Genomic DNA, 18,936 nt, shown 5'->3' with positions numbered 1-18,936 from the left:
TTGGCAGAATGTTCCAAGAGTTCACAACTCTCACTCCAAAAAAATTTGCCCTTAGAGTTTTCTGGACTAGCGTCTTCTTCAACCTTGAGCTATGAGCCTGTGACCCCTTGTGGGACAGATGTCTGCCAGCTCCAGGAAAGAATGTACATTCAACTGAGTACTGCCTCCTGAGATGTTTTTACACGTCAATTAGGTCGTCCCTTGCCCGTCTGTAGTACAAGCAAGGCAGTAGCAGGCGTTCTAATCTCTGGGTGACTGAGGTGCCGTAGAGCAGGCATCAGTCTGGTGTCCCTCCTTTGGACATTTTCAATAAATTGACAATCTCTAGCATATCTCAGGAACCAGACGGAGAAGCACCTTATGCTTGAAAATTATTATGAGGGACGGGCCGTCTAGATATCCGAACGACTTTCTTATAAGACCTACTAGTTTCATTGATTGATTCATCTTCTCACAGTGGCCTGAGAACTTAAGTTCAATGTCAACATACACACCCAGGTCCTTTTCACATTTGGTCTTTATTAATGCAGTCTCTTTGTCCTGTTGGGACATGTGATGGGTAAGTTATCACAAGCAGGAAATTAAGTGACTTATTGTAATGAACCTCACAGTTCCGTAATAGGCCATAACACTCAAGAGTATTAGCAGTGTTACTCAACAGGAAGAGACATGCAGGGATTATGGGAAATTTTCATCATGGCTCTCAACATCTCCAAAGCATTTGACAGGGTATGGCATAAGTCTTTGCTTTCTTAACTTTCCTCTTATGGTTTCTCTTCCCCACTTTGTTCTCTAATCTCTAGCTTCCTTGAGAACCGATCCATGGCAGTTATTGTTGAGGGATCGATCTCTCGCTCTTTCTCTACCAATAGTGGTGCCCCACAGGGTTCTGTTCTTTCACCTACTCTCTTCCTTCTTTTTATCAATGATTTACTTCACACTACAGTACAACTAATTCTATTCATTCTTACGCTAATGATTTTATTTCTTCACATTTTCCACTTCCCCCTAACCCTCAAACTAGATGTGTTTCTAGAGCTGATATCATTACATCTATCAATACGAATCTGTGCAGCATCTCTGCATGGGGAGGTAGAAACTTGGTTAAATTCAGTAGTAATAAAACTCAGTATTCACCAATTACACTTTCTAAATTAAATGATCTCCCACCAATCACATTTCAGGATGCTATTATTCTGCCAAATTCTAAAATAGATATGCTAGGCCTCACCATTTCCTCTAATATGTCATGGAAGCCACACATCCTCAACATTGCTAAAGCTACCTTCTGAAAGTTGAGAATGTTGTACAGATGCCATAGCTACTTCACTCCTGAGCAGTTGCTTCAAGTATATAAGGGATTCATTTGTCTTAACTTGGAGTACTGCTCTAATATATGGGGTGGCTCTTCTTCTATCCAACTGTTACATAGGGTGGAATCAAAAGCATTTCGTCTTATTAACTCACCTCCTTTAGTTGATAATCTTTCTTCCCTTTCACTCCGCCACAATGTTGCTTCACTCTCTCTCTTTTTACAGGTACTTTAATGGGCAATGTTCGGTGGATTTGGCATCCTGTGTACCGGCAGCAAGGCTTTGGGCTTGTAACACCTGTCTTGCCCGCGGTGCCCACCGTTTCTCTGTGGATGTCGGTCACACGAGAATAACCCGTTATAGTACCTCCTTCTTTCCTCACACAACCAAACTGTGGAATGCTCTGCCTTCTTCTGTGATTCCATACTCATACAATCTGTCTCACTTTAAAAAGATGGTTTTCCAGCATCTTTGTGCTGTAGATTAATATAACCTTTTCATTTACTATTTTTAATTTCTTTCTATTCTTATTTTTTCGCCTCCTAGGCCCCGTTGTGGATTGTTGACCTGTGCCCGGGTGAGCTAATCCCCATAAAAAATAAATAAATAAAAATAAAGATGAGTTTTATATCCATCTGAACAGCTTTCGAAAGGAATGAAGGTGCCTAGGTTAAGACTACAGTACCTAGATAAGCAAATAACGCTGTATTAGGCCATTATATGACCCAACAAAGGACTCCGTGTACCTCTTGTTTTATTACAAATGAGAAAAAGAACAACATGGATGGAGTGATTCACAGACATAGAGGAAGTATATAGGTAGGTATAGTAGATGGATGCTGTGTAGATTGATACACTAAAAAGTGAAACATGAAGTAAAGAAGAATAGGTACACGGTAAAATAAAGGAATTAATACATTAAAATACATGTGCATTATTACACCTCTTCAAGTAACCCATTTGATCGATATACAGTATATATATATATACCCAAGACCAAACCAAGTGCCTCTAGGAATACAAGGGGATCCCTACACATGAACCATGCGGAGGTCGACAAAGTAAAGAAGAAAACCCAGAAATTCAAGACGTGGGTTGGGTCAAACGATGAGCAAGACAGGAGGATGTATGCAAGAGCCAGAAACCAAGCAAAGGTAGAGTGTAGAAGGACTGAAAAGGAGTTCCAGAAGCTGGTTGTAAGCGAGGTCAAGTCAAACCCAAAGGTGTTTTATTGCTATGCAAAGTCAAAATAAAAAATGCGAGTCGGAGTATCAGACCTGAGGCTTGAAGGTGGTAGTTACGCAGATTCTGACCAGGATAAAGCCGAGGCATTGAACAGCTTCTTTTCCTCGGTGTTCACAAGAGAGGATGCGATTAACCTTCCTGCGTTTGAGGACTTATGGTTCGAAACAGCACTGACCCGCATTGTGTTCACAAAAGAGGGTATTAGAAATAAATTGTCAAAGCTAAAGGTCCATAAGAGAGTTGTGCAACGAGCTTGCCGAGGCCCTGAAGATCCTGTTTTGTAAATGCCTAGATGAACAAAAAGGTTCCCAGTGATTGGAAAGTGGCTTATGCGAGTCCTATCTTCAAGAAGGGCGATCGTCACTCCACGAACAACTATAGACCAATGAGCCTGACGAGCATAATATGTAAAGTACAGTACAGTAGATGTCCAAAAATCCGGACTGCTTGGGATTGGGTCGGTCCGGATTTTCGGATTTTCCGGATTCTCAGGCAGTACTTTTAAAATTCAAATTTCAGGAGAAATAAAGAAGAGATGAACAGGTACATTTTGATAGTTTATTCATTCGCAAATATAGCATGGTTCATTTATCAAAATGAGCAGTTTTAAAGATAAAGCTGTGAATTCTAAAATTTTATTCTTTGCCTTTTTTATATCATAAATTGTAGACTTTCCAATGTCGTATGTTTCCTTTAGAACAGTATTGCTCACACCACGTTCTAGTTTCTTAATTATTTCAAGTTTGTCACTCAATTTCAACGTGTTCTTCTTTCTCTTCACACAACGAGCCCATTATTATGGGCTTGTACAGTACTCTGTAAATGGAAAGAGTAGGACTCAAAATTACATACGTTGTCACAGTTTGATTGCTCGTTTTAAAGTGGCGACCGCGTGGTCGCTTGTTGTCGCTGTGCAGCTGTGGCGCTCGCGCATGCACACATACACACAAAAGCCAGCTAAAAAAATTAAATAAAAATCATAAATAAATAAATAAAAGTTTAGTTTGAGTTTTCGAAAAGTCCGGTTTCTCGGGTGGTCCGGATTTCTGGCATCCGGATTTTTGGACTTTTACTGTACTTGAGAGTATTATCAGAGATGTCGCGATGGAACATCTAATATGAAACAACCTTGTACAGGATTGCCAACACGGTTTTATGCCGGGGCGTTCCTGCTTAACACAATTGCTCAAGGTATTAGATATTTGGAACCATAATCTGGCACGAGGTGGTAATATCGACAATATATACCTAGAGTTTGCCAAGACTTTCGACAGTGTACCCCATGAAAGGCTGAAAATCAAACTCAAAAGGTACGGAATTCGAGGAAATATCCTAGCGTGGATAGAAGACTTTCTACATGACTGCAAGCAGTGTGTGGTGATTAATGGCACAGAATCATTATCTGTACCTGTCACAAGTGGGGTACCACAGGGCAGTGTATTGGGCCCGCTGTTGTTTGTTTGTTTCATAAATGACATGCCTGACGTTGTACGCTCCTCCACACAAATGTTTGCCGATGACGCCAAGTTATTTCGGAAAATCAAGAACCATGCGGACTGTAAAGAGCTGCAGAAGGACCTCTGTGAGCTCCAAGAATGGTCGAAGAAATGGCTGCTGAGATTCAATGGCACGAAGTGTAAGAGGATGCACCTGGGATGTACCAACGGTAAGGAGGCGTATCATATGTCCCAACGGGATAAAGAAACTTCACTACAGTATTTGAGACTGAATGTGAGAAGGACCTCGGTGTGTATGTTGACAATGAGCTGAAGTTCTCGGGCCATTGCGAGAAGGTAAATCAGGCAAATAAATTATTTGGTCTTATAAGAACGTCCCTCGTAACGATCTTCAAGAGTGAAGTGCTTCCCCATCTGGAGTGCTGTCACCCCGTCTGGTCCCCGAGATATGCTAAGGACTGTCAGTTGGTTGAAAATGTTCAAAGGAGGGCCACCAGACTGGTGCCTGCACTTCGGCACCTCAGCTACCCAGAGAGATTGGAGCGCCTGAACTTGCCCAGCTTATACTACAGACGGGCAAGGGGGGACCTAGTTGAGGTGTATAAGCATCTCAGGGGGCACTACTCAGTTGAGTGTCCTTACTTGGAGCTGGCGGACGCTCGCCCCACAAGGGGTCACAGCTCAAGATTGAAGAAGCCGCAAGTCCAGAAAACTGTGAGGGCAAACTTTTTCGGAGTGAGAGTTGTAAACTCTTGGAACAATCTACCAGAGAGTGTTGTGACGGCACCCAGTGTGAGCTCTTTCAAGACCAGACTTGACCAACACTGGAGCAGGTTCAGGTACATTCAGGAGCTGGTGCATGCCCAGTACTTGCCAACAGTGTGTGACAGAGACGTGACCGATAGCCCGGGCGGCTAGCGAGTCGATCAGTGGCGAAGACGACAAAAATTAAAAATTAAACCAAAAGTAACGAAAAAGGCTGACAAGAGGATAAAGGAGTGTACGTACGCAATAATTATGTGTGAGCTCAAATCTGAGTCACTAAGTATAAATAATAATGCAAACTAGTATTGAATGAAATAGGAAAAAAATATTGAATAATTATAGGAGTTAGTTGACTACGTTGTATTATGAAGGAAATACTTTACCTACAGGTGCTGTAATTCTTCTTATAAAAACTCACGTATATATTATATATATAGTAACAGATATAGTAAATATCTTAATTATTTTTTTTAATAATATATTGTCATTACGTGCAAGAATAAATATTACATAATATGTAGATATTTAATGAACACATCTGATAAATATTCTCATTAATTAATAATGATAGACGGCCTTGTATTACTATATCAAAACAAGTGATATAAGGTAACTACAAAAGATAATTGTTGCACCAGAAGGAGGTGTATGTGAGAGGTGTAGTAGTAAGTGGTGAAGTATTTACTGTGGTCGGTGCGCCATTTTGCATCATCTGAACTGTTTGTTTGTGACACGGCGGCGGCGGCTCGATAACACTCTTCCTATTATTACTCACATTTCTAACCCTTTATCCATACTTTAAATGTGTAGAAGCTTACGGTAGTGTGTGAAGAACTCAGTCAAGCACAGATGTGGGAGAAAAATAAGCCGGAAAGGTAGTAGAAAGGTAAAAAAGTGAGACAGCACCTGAGGAGGGCGTTATTATCACCATAGTTGTCTCTACAGTACCTGAGGAGGACGTTATTATCTCCTCTAGTTGTCTCTTCTACTACACCATTAAGGCTCAATTACCTCTACAATAGCTGCTCCGTATCTCATCATTGGTGTAATATGAGCACGATCTTCATATCCAGGTGAGTTGTGGCTCTTACTGTTGTGTTGTGGCTCTTACTGTTGTGGCTCTTACTGTTGTGACTCTTACTGTTGCTGTTGTGGCTCTTACTGTTGTGTTGTGGCTCTTACTGTTGTGGCTCTTACTGTTGTGACTCTTACTGTTGCTGTTGTGGCTCTTACTGTTGTGTTGTGGCTCTTACTGTTGTGTTGTGGCTCTTACTGTTGTGTTGTGGCTCTTACTGTTGTGTTGTGGCTCTTACTGTTGTGTTGTAGCTCTTACTGTTGTGTTGTGGCTCTTACTGTTGTGTTGTGGCTCTTACTGTTGTGTGTTGTGGGTCTTACTGTTGTGTGTGGTGTTGTGGCTCTTACTGTTGTGTTGTGGCTCTTACTGTTGTGGCTCTTCATTGTTGTGGCTCTTACTGTTGTGTTGTACTGTTGTGTTGTGGCTCTTACTGTTGTGTTGTGGCTCTTACTGGCTCTACTGTTGTGTTGTGGCTCTTACTGTTGCTGTTGTGGCTCTTACTGTTGTGCTGTTGTGTTGTGGCTCTTACTGTTGCTGTTGTGGCTCTTACTGTTGTGATGACTCATTGTAGGCCCTGGACTAAGCAATGTCCTCGGGCCCCTACCCACCCACCCACTCAAATGAAAACTAGAACTTTCAGTAAAATTAAACATATAATTAATTGGTACGTTGAATAACACAAACGTTTAAACATATCATTAATTGGTAGAGCAATAACTGTTCAACACAAACGTTTGCTACATGGTGATTTGTTCTGTAATGGTTTAGTAAATTTCCTATTTTTTCTTCCTATGGATACAAGGTTGTTAAATTTTTCTATGTCTTAAATCTAGATTATTCTCTGAGGTTTGGTGGCTGACTTCGACAGGCCCAGCAACCTTATGTACTTCATTAGGTGCATCATAACCTACTCATTAATTTAGTAGTGGTGTGCTCTATTCACAGGGCTCCTAAAATCATGGGGCCCTGGGCAGCTGCCTAGAGTGCCCATGCGTTAAGACCGGTCCGACTAATTACCCAAATGAATCCAAATGTAGCCACAATGAAGTCAAATGATGGTCCTACAAGAATAAATCGGACTTCCAATCACTTCTCGACTAGTATTTGGTGTCACGAAGTCACAAAAAATTGGTAAAGTTCATTTAATCTGAGTTAATAGATCGAGTGCATGTACCTAACCTAACCTAACACAACTCAGATTAAATTAAGTTTACCAATTTTTTGTGACTTTATAACATCAAATAATAATCGAGAAGTGATTCACAGCCCGATTTACGCTTGTAGGACCATCATATGACTTCATTGTGGCTACATTTGGGTACATTTGGGTTCATTTGGGTAATTAGTTGGACCGGTTAAGACGGCTCTGCGAGTGTGAGCTCTTTCAAGACCAGACTTGACCAACACTGGAGCAGGTTCAGGTACATTCAGGAGCCGGTGCATGCCTAGTTCTTGCCAACAGTGTGTAACAGAGATGTAACTGACCGCCCAAGTGGCAACGAGCCATTCAGTGGCAATAGGATAAAAGTAAAAAAGTTCTTATTGTTGTTGTGACTCTGGTCAGTGTATAATGGAGGACATAATTAAAATCTCGGGAATTTTATTTTTGCAATTAATAGTTTAAACTATTCCAAGGCACTTTCAATTTATTTTCTCTCGCAAATGACCTGACTTAACCAACTTAACTGAACCTAACTTCCTCAAAGAGAGCTCAGGTTCTCAACTGGCTCAGCCATGTTAATATTGTAATTATTATCCACTCTGTATCTGTATTTTTCTGGCTAAATAAATTGTTATAATTCAATTCAATTCAATTCTAGCCTCCAAACCTAACCCCCCCCGTCCCAAAATTATAGGTCATATGTGAGAGAAACGTTATAGAAGAAAAGTGACTTAGAATTATTTAAACTACAGTGGTACCCCGATTTACGCGATCAATTGAACCCACAGGGTACCGCGGAAAGTGAAATCCGCGTAAAGTGAACAACAGAACATATGGGATTAATTCCAATAGAGACTGGCCCGACCCCCAAACTCCACTTTTTGACAACACACGACTATGTTGTAGTAAAAATTTTATCTTAACTTTATGATGGTATGCACAAACAAGTAATATAGAAGAGGTTAGGTTAGGAAAAATAAAGGTTAAGTTAGGAAAAATAAAGGTTAGGTTAGGAAAACTAAAAGTTAGGTGTAACACTTACGTTAGTAGAAGAGATGGGTCGGCATACGGGGATGGAGGCTGGTTCCAAGGCAGAGGGCAGATTACTGGCCCTCAGGTGAATCACCATCACCAGGTGAATCACCATCACTATCCGTTATAGTTGTCAGGGCCTCCCTGACAAACCCCTCAAAGTCACCTTCACCTTCACTGTCACTATCACTGGCTCTGGCTGGCTGTGGTGGGTTGCGGGCGAAGAACTCGGTAATGCTTTTTTGACGGCTAGTGTTGATGTTGTCTTGATACACCTTGATTTACGGCTCCATAGCCTGCACCAGCCGGGTATGGAAGACTTCATAGCGGTCATCGTCATTGTCGTTGGAAAGGAAGAGCTTCAATTTTTCTGCACACTCGATGGCACCCTTAATATGACTACGGTATGCGTTAACTTGTGTTCTTCGGAGATTGACGCACCATCTTCCTCTTCACTGACGTGATCATCTTCCAACATCTCGTCGGCAGTCATTTCAGGATCTCTGATCACCTCCAGGATGTCTTCGTTGGTGGTCTCGGAGAAGCCTTCAGCTGTAATACTGTGCGCAGCTTCTCTTGCAAGGTCCAATGCCACTGTCACAGACTGAACCTCACCAGTCACATGTTGACTCCTCTCACCTGGTATGCCATGCAACACATGCCTCCATGCGTGACGAATCGTAGCAATAGACAGCTGATCCCATGCCCCCACCAAGAAGTCTACAGCTTGTTTGACGTTAAATTTCTTCCAAAACTGTTTGACGAGAACTTCTTGAGTCACCACCTCTTGTTCCTTGTCCTCATCGCTTTTACTCTCGCTGTCGGTGTCACCCAGCTTACGCAACTCATCCTTGGTGTTGGTAGAGTCGTTCAGGAGCTTGAATTTCTTTGCCGAGTATGCAGCTTTAACATTGCAGATCAACTCCTGGTCCATGGGCTGGATTAATGACATAGTGTTGGGAGGAAGGAAGACCACTTTTATGTTGGTGCGTTGTTAAGGAGCAACAAAATGTTGAATGGAACATTCTGTTGCTCGCAGAATTTCTTGACGTCTGGAACGAAACAGTCGTCAAACCAGGAGAGGGACAGAGCAGAGAACATCCACGCCTTACGTGCGGTTAGCCAGTGGGCATTAAGCTTGTTCATGTCCATATTCTTGTAGGCGTGCGGCTTGCGGGCTGTGTGAATCACCGATAACTTTGGTTTACAGGTACCGGAGGCATTGGTGGTAAAGAGGACGGTGATGCGCTCCTTCTGCAACTTCCAACCCCGAACCTTGCTGGCAGACTGGACAACGAAGGTCTTGGTAGGCAGCTTTTTCCAAAAAAGGCCGGATTCGTCCATGTTGAACACCTGGTCGTCAGTGAACTGCCCTTCCTCCATAACCTCACGTAAGAACGGAGGAAAATCTCTAGCCGCCACACGGTCAGCACTCGCTTCTTCACCACCAATGTTGATGTTGGTGATATTGTTCCTCTTCTTAAACCTATGCAGCCAACCAGAGGAAGCATTGAAGGTTTTGGGCTCTGCAATTCCCATCTTACGTGACACTGCTGCGTACAGTTCATGTGCGTACTCTTGAACGGATCGCGTGTCCACCGCCATGTTGCGTCGCGCCTGACGAATCGAGTAACTCACCAGCAAATTTTCCACCTTTAGCAGCACCTTGTTCTGGCAATACTTGATCATTGAAGCACCTGCAGACTTTGTGATTTTCATGTGCTCTTTGATCTTGGCTGCATCCTTCTTAATAGTATGAATCATAGATTCGTTCACTCCATGCTGGCGCGCGAGATCAGCTTGACGTGTTCCTTTCTCCAAATCTTGAATGATCTGGTATTTCACTTCGTAGCTTAGGGCGGCTGGGTCCAGGTAAGGAAAGGTTTCTCTCTGGTGGTGGTGGTCCGGCGGAAGCCATTTCACAGAACAATGGATGCACGTATACACGGTGTGGCCTGGAGGGATGAAACTGCCTCGGCTAGGTCAAGCGTCGTCTTTCCTCCCGCCCTCCCTCCCCCGGGTGGACACGTCATATTACTTTAAACCAATTACAGCTAGCAGCAGAGGGAGGTAGGGATGCATGGCCAATCACAGTCCGATACGTCATATGACTTCAGTGATAACGCAACAGAGACATGCACTGCGCAACCTTACCGCGCGGCTTGCCCAGGCGTAGGGGGGAGGAGGCGGTAGCAGGCGGGTGGGGCGAATCTAAAAATAGCGTCGAGCCAGACACTCTGCGCATATATGGGTAGATGAACCGCGGAAAGTGAAAGTTCGGTTCTGGCGAGGCATCGCGGAAAGTGAAACCGCGTAAAGCGGAGTAATACTGTATTGATTGTAAAGATAAAATTCAAAATTCCTGAGATTTGGTTGGTGGCAGCTCATAAATAATTCCCTGTTGTTATTGTGGCTCTTACTGTTGTTTTGGCTCCCTACTGTTGCTGGCTCTTACTGTTCTGTTGTTTTGGCTTCCTACTAATGTTGTTGTGGCTCCTTACTGTTGTTGTGGCTCTTACTGTTGTTGTGGCTATATTGGCTCATAACTAATACTTGTTTGGCTCTTTAACTCTTACTGTCGTGGCTCCTAACTTGGTTAAGATTCAGAAAAGGTCAACCACAAAACTCTATATTGATTTATATACTATACTGTACTGTGCTGTACAGTGCATGTAGGGAGATGGAGCATAAATAATTAAAGGTTATACCGGAGCAGATGGCAAACACTAGAAGGTGTTGTTCGATTATGTTATTTTTTCCACATTTTCTGTGGATGATAGAAAGTAATAAAATTGATACAACAATGCACAGAACTTAATAGAACCTATCTAACCTCACCTAACTTCCCCACCCCCATCATACTAAACAGAAAGTACTTACTCTGGTACCAGTGAAAGCAATTTTCATGAAGTGGTGTTGTGTAATTTTCCTTTTTTTGTGGACAAGTGGGTCGCTCGGTCCGAGCATAAACAAACACAGAGCAGATGACAACAAGCACCAACAGCGGCAGATTTTTAGTAATATTTACGGGAAATAACGAATTAATTTCTTCTCATACAAAGTACGAAGAGACATCATTTTAGTGCCCTATGATCAGTTTTCACCATGTTTTACACCACATTGAACATCATCCTTCATACCCCTCCCACTACAGATAATTTATGGTAGTAGATAGAGAAAAACTAAAAAAATCTAAATAGATACAGTGCTGTACTTAAAATTAAAAAATATATGTACAGTATTGTTTTAATGGTTCTATTATCATTTCGGTCATCCAGTGTTAGGATACTAAGTTACTACTGTCCAAGAGAGCTCCTGTGTGTTTATTTGTTGGTTACTATGCTGCATTATGTGTATAGCAATGCTGTGAGTGATTTTTACTGGTTAGATTAGGTTTAGGTTGGGTTATGTTAGGTTAGGTTAGAAATGAAATTGGGTTTTGATGTGTTTCAACGATTCTGACCTTCATTTCTATCACAAATTACTACTTTTTGTGTTTTTCCCTCCACCCAAAACCCCATGTTCCCACTGGGGGTACCCCATATTCTTTGGATGGGGGGGGGTGGGGATAGTTTAAAAAGTAGTGATATCCAGTAGAAATGAAAGTCAGAATCGTTCAAAACACATCAAGGACATTCGAAAAAACATAATTTAAACTTCCAAATATGTGGATGACTGAAACAATAATGTTCCAATTTTTATTACTTGCTACCATCCAAAGAACAACTGTGGGAAAAATGAACGAAATTGAACAGCTCCTTCTGGTGTTAGTCATCTACTCCAGTATTACCAAACTACCTTCTTTAAGTTTATATTTATTATGGCATTGATTAGTTAGTTTTTTCCGTTGTATGTAGTTGACAGCATTGGGGGGGGGGGGGTTCTATAAGCTAGGATATGTTGTCTTACCCTGAAGTTTAAGGGAACAATATATTTCCTATGTTCTTGGCCCACAGTAATCAGTGTTATTTTTTTTAATATGGCTTTTTAGTTTTAGGTTATATGTACTGTTCAATCATGTTACTGTACCAGTCCCCAGAATAAAAATTTGCTTGTGGGTTTGTTACTAAAATTAAGTACTGTACATTAGTATGGTGCTGAAGGACTACATGGGCCCCCCACAGGCCTAAATACATTTTTGTGGCTGTTACCTCTTAGCTATCAAGCCCCAGAACAGATAACATTTATATTTCTTAATGTTAACACTTTTTGTTTTCACCAATAATGGTCCAAACTTAAGAGATATTGGATTCTTAAATCCTGCAGTTAGGATTTAAAACATTAGTTAACGTTGTACTGTTCTGTACTAGACAGTACTTTACACTGTCTTCCAAGTTCTACTGCAGGTGAATTTTTTTAAATTGTGCATACTGTACTGTATATACTGTACATGTACTGTATGTGGATAATAAAAATGGTCATATTATATACAGTATTGCACAGTTTTGCTACAGTTCACCAAAAAATTGCAGGTAAAAGTACAGTATATCACTGCAGTACAGTTCTGTATGCAGTACTATACTGTACTGTTATGCTGAGGCATAATTTGGTATTATAATTTTTGTGAACTACTGTAGTTGTTTTGATTGTTTTCTATTCCAAGCAGCAGTTATTTTGGCAAGTTTTGGGAGATTTTCCTGCATATAGTATATTGATGCACTTCTTATGTAAGAATTTTCTAAAATGTATTAAATTATTTTTGTTATTACAGTATTTACTTTTCATTGTAAGCCTCGGTCAGAGTAGAAGTTTTTTGACTTCCCAGACCTGTCTGGGTTGTGCTAGGGATGTCTGATGAGGTATATAAGCAGTAGTATGCGGCCTTGTTAAGTCAGGCGATCATTTCTGCAGTGTGTGAAGTACAAGCCAAGTGATAACTAAAGATAATTTCTGTGCAAGTATTGTGAAATAGTTGTGAGTGATATAAAGTGAAAATACTAAGGAATTGTTCACTGGTACTGTGCTGACTATTAATATTCCAAGTGAGAAGTTCAGCTGTGAAGATATACCCTGTGAACAGTTTTGTGAAGATTAACTGATAATTAAAGAAGACTACAGTTCACAAGTGTGTTTCTGTAACCTGGTGGAAATCTAAATACCTGTTGTTTTGTCTGTCCACTGATACCGAACGTCGGGAAATTACCAGAGACTGGCGGGACAGTCAGTGGTAATTTGACGATACAGTACTTGCGAGATATCTACTGCTTCTTTACATATGACTTAGGTGCTGGTAACCAGCGGTGGAAGCTGGGTAAGCGGCGACAGGAGTGTCGTAATAGTACAGTACGTATTAAGAAAGTGGATGTGTTCCTGATATCTACTTTTTTGTTTCAAGTAGCTGCAGCTAACATGGGTTCCAATACTGTACATATAGTACTTCATAAGACAGCATTATATAATGTGTGTAAACCCTAAAATATACCGTAACATGAGGAAAGGATAATTTTATTATGTGTGTTGTAGATCATAAGGAGACCTAGTTAAGCTCTGTGTTGTATGGCTCATATCTATGTAAACAAAATTAATTGATGTAAGCACTTCCTGTACAGTACTGTACAATGATTGTAGCTACCTGTACTACATAAATGCTTGTACATGTACTGTACTTCTTGTAAACCACTGAATATTTATTGGTGTTTTTATTAAAAATAAATGTTTTTTGTATAGTATTTATTTTAACAAATTTGTTTATTACTGTGTTACCTGTATGCAAAAATAAGGGAGAAATGTGGATGATGTCAAGAACTTCCTTCCTGGATCCTTGTTGCTGACAGGTGTTACTGAATGGTTCACACACACACACACACACACACACGAGAAATATCATAAATAATCGTGATGATACAACTGAGCACATTATTTACAGCATTTCAGCTGCCACTAAGTTCTAACATCATTCACCCAAAAGTATTAAAAATTTCCCAACTATTTATGTAAGGATCTACAGTACAGTGCAGTATTGTAGCCACTGTAGGTGAATCTTACTCTTTGGAGAGTTACCTCTACAAACAAGTTAGGGTTGGTTCAGTAAGTGGCTGAGTGTCTTCACAACGTCAAGATCATTTGTGGGGCACAAAGTGTGAATTAAATTTTTGCTTTAATTGGATGCAGTATACAGTACAGTAATTTGATTAGACACAGATTATGTAGCTAATGGGAATTGTAGTTGGAAGTGAATAGATAAACTGAGTAAGTGTACAGTACTGTACCTGTACTCTGATCAGGACAGACTGGACCTTCTTCAGTAAATAAATACTGTACCATTACTTTGTCTATCCAAAAACCTCTTTGCATTGTAAAGATTCCAAATATAATGGCAATTTTTACCGGCAAGTTAATATAATATGCTTTGTGAAAATTAAAGTTTGGTCAAAATGAACAGCGAAATGTGTGAGACATCGATGACGATGTACAGTAGTTGTGCACCTCCAGTACTCTATTGTACTGTACACCTTCAGGATCCACCACATTAGCCATACTATATAGGTCAAAACATAGTACTTTAGTTTGATCCTTATCCAGATTTTTCTCCAACAAAATAGTTGTGCTTTTACCCATGTACCCTGTATCCTTAGTTGATTGTGTGCAGTTAAGAATATGGTATGCACTGTATCTGATACAGTACATATAATACTGTATATGGGTTATTTTATCATATTTGTTTGGGGGTTAAGTATAACATTAACTTTTAATACAGTATGATGATTTAATTTTAGGTGAAACAAGATGTTTTGGAAGTACAATTTTGGCTCCTCTGCCCAGATTGAGACTCTTCTACAAAAAGAAGTAAGTATTATTTATAAATTCTTTAACCATATCTATCACATTTTTACCACCTTTATCTTGTCATTCTTCTCCTACTCTTTCTTAACCCCTTGTGTATGGGGTCCTTTCTGTGCTGAATACTGTACTGTGTCTTGTGTTAGCCATATAATAGTGGCATCCCTGAAGTGAAGGAGTTAAACACTATATCCTTGTCTAACAACTGTTATTCTCTAACTTAAATACAGTACTCTACCTAATTATTACATATTCTTGTTTATCAGCTGTCAATTTAATTCTATTTTTAAAATAGTTTTATCCTTGTCTCCATACTGTCTCAACATCATATGTGTATTTTATAATGTAATTTTGTAAATTGTTAAATTTGTCTTAAATTGTTTTAAACATTATTATCAGAGATGTAGTGGTCCTGTGTACTACTGTACTGTAATTTACTCCACTAGTACCGTACTCACTTAACTCTCTTGGCACTGTACTGTACTCATATATGTATACTGTAGTGCTCATTTCACTCTCTTGACACTATTACTATCATGTACACTTTTTGTTGTACAGGTACTATATCATTATATATTGTACTGTAACTGTTGAAAGCAAAGGTATGATGTGAGTCTAACACATTGTAGATTTTACACATGTTGGTCTGTCATAATATGTGTCCTTTTCAGGACAGCTTTTATTCCAAGACTTGACAATCATTCTCACTGTTTGTGTGTAAAAAAAGAAAGATATACAGGTTGTACCTCTCTAGTCTGGCATTCTGTGGTCCGGAACGATTTTAGTTTGCCCAATAGGTAGATAGGCAGCTTTTTTTTTTTTTGCTTATCTGAATTATTATTATTATTATTATTATTATTATTATTATTATTATTATTATTATTATTATTATTACAGGAGTATTACATTTTCGCCCCTCAGGCTTCAATGTAGGTTAGTGACCTGTGCCCGGGTGGGCTAATCCCCGTAAAAAAAAAAAAACAACAAAGCCGCAGGAAATTAAGGTTTGTTTACATCCGGCAGTTTGGCTCTCTCTCTCTGTTTGTCTATACAGAGTACAACATTTAACCCTTCAATATATATGAACATTAATAAGTGTTGCTTTCATATTCTTATGTAGAGTAATGACGATATGTTTTCACATGTGCGCACTTACATACGCGATCTCACTTTTTTCTTTAACATTAATGGTTATCTACTTATATATGTTTAATTTGTTAACATTAAATAACATTACTTCAAACAACCATATTAATTTTTACATTAATTTTACTACAGCTACAACCAGGGTCTTATTTTCTTGTTTTATATGTAGAACCAATCAGTCACTGGTTTTGTAAACATTAACGAAAACAATGCTGTCTCATTTCCTCGTGTGTTTTAATATTCTACGTATTATTAATGAATTGTATTGCTCATTTTGCACACATAAACATTAATTAAATAAAAAAGACATTCAGTAATAAACAATAATGAATCTTTTGTACATAAGAGAAATGACACTGTTTACATGAATGTGCACGCCTAAACGTTGGCGGACCGCTCAAACCCGTCGAAATTCGAGTTTCCACCGTCAAAATTTTAAATTATGTATTTTTTTTTTGTGTCCAAATAAAAAACGTTGAATTAAAAACTTGCGAAATTTGAGAAGCTACTGTATGACATTTAACCCTTCAATATGTCTTCAAAGAGACCACGAAGCAGTGAAAGTGGTGCTAACATAAGCGCAAGTCACTATCTGTCCAGGAAAAGGGTGAATTTCCATGGTCCGGCACCGGTCAGGTCCCGAGGTTGCCGGACTAGAGAGGTACAACCTGTAGTTGGGTGTACAGTACTCCTTGCTCTAGGCTAACAATACAATACAAGAGTTTTAGAGTGTAATGTGGCCAACATTTTCTTCTTCTCTTCAGGATGTTACATTGTCAGAGCTTATGGATGAGGAGGAACTCCTTCAAGAGTGTAAAGCACAGAATAGAAAACTTATTGACTTGTAAGTACAAAGTGTTTATTGTACTTTTCATATAGACAAATCTCACTTTGCTATTACATTTAGCTTCATCATATGTATGGCATCACTTCCTTATACTTAATATATTTTACATTTTAATTATGAAGAGTCAAAGATTTAAATGATCAATGTGTGTGCACAAGAAAGAGTGGAAGAGTTACCAAATTTGTACAGTCGCTAATGAAGTAGAACCATTATTGAATATCTTCCAAACATTAACCAGTACTGTACTGCACTGTATTGCACTGTACTGAATTGCACTGTACTGCACTGTACTGTACTGTATTGCACTCTACTGTATTGTACTGCACTGCACTGTATTGCACTCTACTGTACAGTACAGTAAAACTTAAATCATTCATAGTTTGTCATCACATGACTTTTAAAAATCCTAATATACATAACAAGGTTTGCATAACACAATACTGTACTATTTAAAAAAGGATTACTGTACTGTTCTGTATATACAGTAGGTAATTATTGATGACTGATCCGCCACGCATTTTTCATACAAAATGATATTAAAAATGCCGTAATTGCACTGTGTTTTATAGTGGACACTCGTAGTTTTGGCAGATGTGTTAAAAGGTGGTTATTTTAAAATTAAACTTAACCTAACCTTAGTTGATAAGAAAAACAAGCAGCAGAAGCGTTGTTAGAAGACCTTAACAACCTAACCAAAGAAACCTTCCTAACCTTACCAAACTTCCCAGCCATGGGACTCCGCTCCCCGGCATATTAAACAGAAAGAACCTACTGTACTATGATATGGTATAATTTTATGTTTTTGTGGACTGTATGGCTCATAGACATTACCACCAAGAAGGCAAAGTAGTGCACGCTTAGGTGCCTAATTACAGTATTATCTACCAAACGAATCATTTTCCAAAGAAATAATTATCATATCATAACTCATTGATGAAAATACTGTACTGTATTATAAGAAAATAAACATCAAAACAAAGAACATGTCGGCAGGTTGGTCATCAATATTAGCCACTGTGTATAGTAAGACTCCTTTAATCAGAATTGGGCCTGTGGGTCTGCCTCACTCGCCCTACCTGTACACCTCAGAGTCAGAATTGGTGGTAACCCCCATCTGCCACCTTGATTCCAACAGTGATTAAACCAAGAAACATATCCTAGTTTTAAGCGTACTTGTACAGATAAATATAAGTGAAACTACAGTAAAGTAAGTTTAAGCGACCTCCCTTTGTCCTCCAATTCAAAGATTCATCAAGATTTGTGTTCAACAACAATCTCAAAATTTATCTGCTACAATGTAAGTACATTATAAATATGTACAGTATTGTTAACTTTAATTTAGTTTTTGGATGTGATTTCTCAGCAAAATGGTGGCCAAAATTTCGGTGGAGTCACGTAAGTCGGACTTTCGGATAAGTCAGACTAGCTTGAGCCCTATACTGTATAGTCTAACTTCGGGAGGTTTTACTATACTATATGTAAAAAATTTGGAGTACAGTATAACTTCAGGTATCCGGCATTTAACCTTCCAGAAGTCTCAAGCAACCGGCATTTTTTTGGGGGGGAGGGTTGGGTAAATTTTCAGTTAATAGTGTCTGATCACATTTAAAAGATCAAGAAATTTTTTTTTAATTTGGCACCACTTTGTCCGCAGTTCCATTTCTGGCCACTAAAGGTGCTGTGTGAGTCTTCCATGTTGGCCAAACATACTGGGTGCTGTCATTACATTGCCCCTAGTGTAATCTTAAGGAACTTTAGTGTTTAAAGAACTTAACAAGCCTGAAAAAATTAGTGAACTACGTAAGTGATTACTGTATCTGTATTTACTCCAGCTCAACAAGTAACTTTATTTGCTATTGTACACCTGGATGACACACACGTATACCACTGCAGTGCTACATAAGTGAATACTGCAGCCCTTTTATTTCTTTACGAATATATTTACAACGTTCTTAAGTTTGAGATGCATATTTACTTTGACGAAGTACTTGAGTTTGAGCTGCATATTTATAAAAATAACTCAAACATCCGGAAAAAATGATTATCCGACACACTCGGTTCCCCGTGGATTCCGGTTATCTAAGGTTATACTGTACATTCCACGACCTATGCAC

The 18,936-nt window shown here is 39.4% G+C and overlaps 1 protein-coding gene across 1 annotated transcript in view; it reads left to right on the top strand.

Annotated features, from left to right (window-relative positions):
• Positions 1–5,477: 5,477 nt before the first annotated feature.
• Positions 5,478–18,936, top strand: part of LOC121872849 (serine/threonine-protein phosphatase 6 regulatory subunit 3-B-like) — an 80,933-nt gene continuing 67,474 nt past the window's right edge. The window contains exons 1-3 of the mRNA XM_042375899.1: positions 5,478–5,853; positions 14,766–14,835; positions 16,740–16,819. Coding sequence (XP_042231833.1) covers positions 14,776–14,835; positions 16,740–16,819 — 140 coding nt within the window. The 5' untranslated portion in view covers positions 5,478–5,853; positions 14,766–14,775. The remainder of the gene's footprint in view (positions 5,854–14,765; positions 14,836–16,739; positions 16,820–18,936) is intronic.

Source organism: Homarus americanus, unplaced genomic scaffold, assembly GCF_018991925.1.
Source record: "Homarus americanus isolate GMGI-L3 unplaced genomic scaffold, GMGI_Hamer_2.0 scaffold11022, whole genome shotgun sequence".
Classification (NCBI taxonomy): domain Eukaryota; kingdom Metazoa; phylum Arthropoda; class Malacostraca; order Decapoda; family Nephropidae; genus Homarus; species Homarus americanus.
Note: the sequence above shows the minus strand (reverse complement) of the source record. Positions and strands in the feature narration are given on the sequence as shown.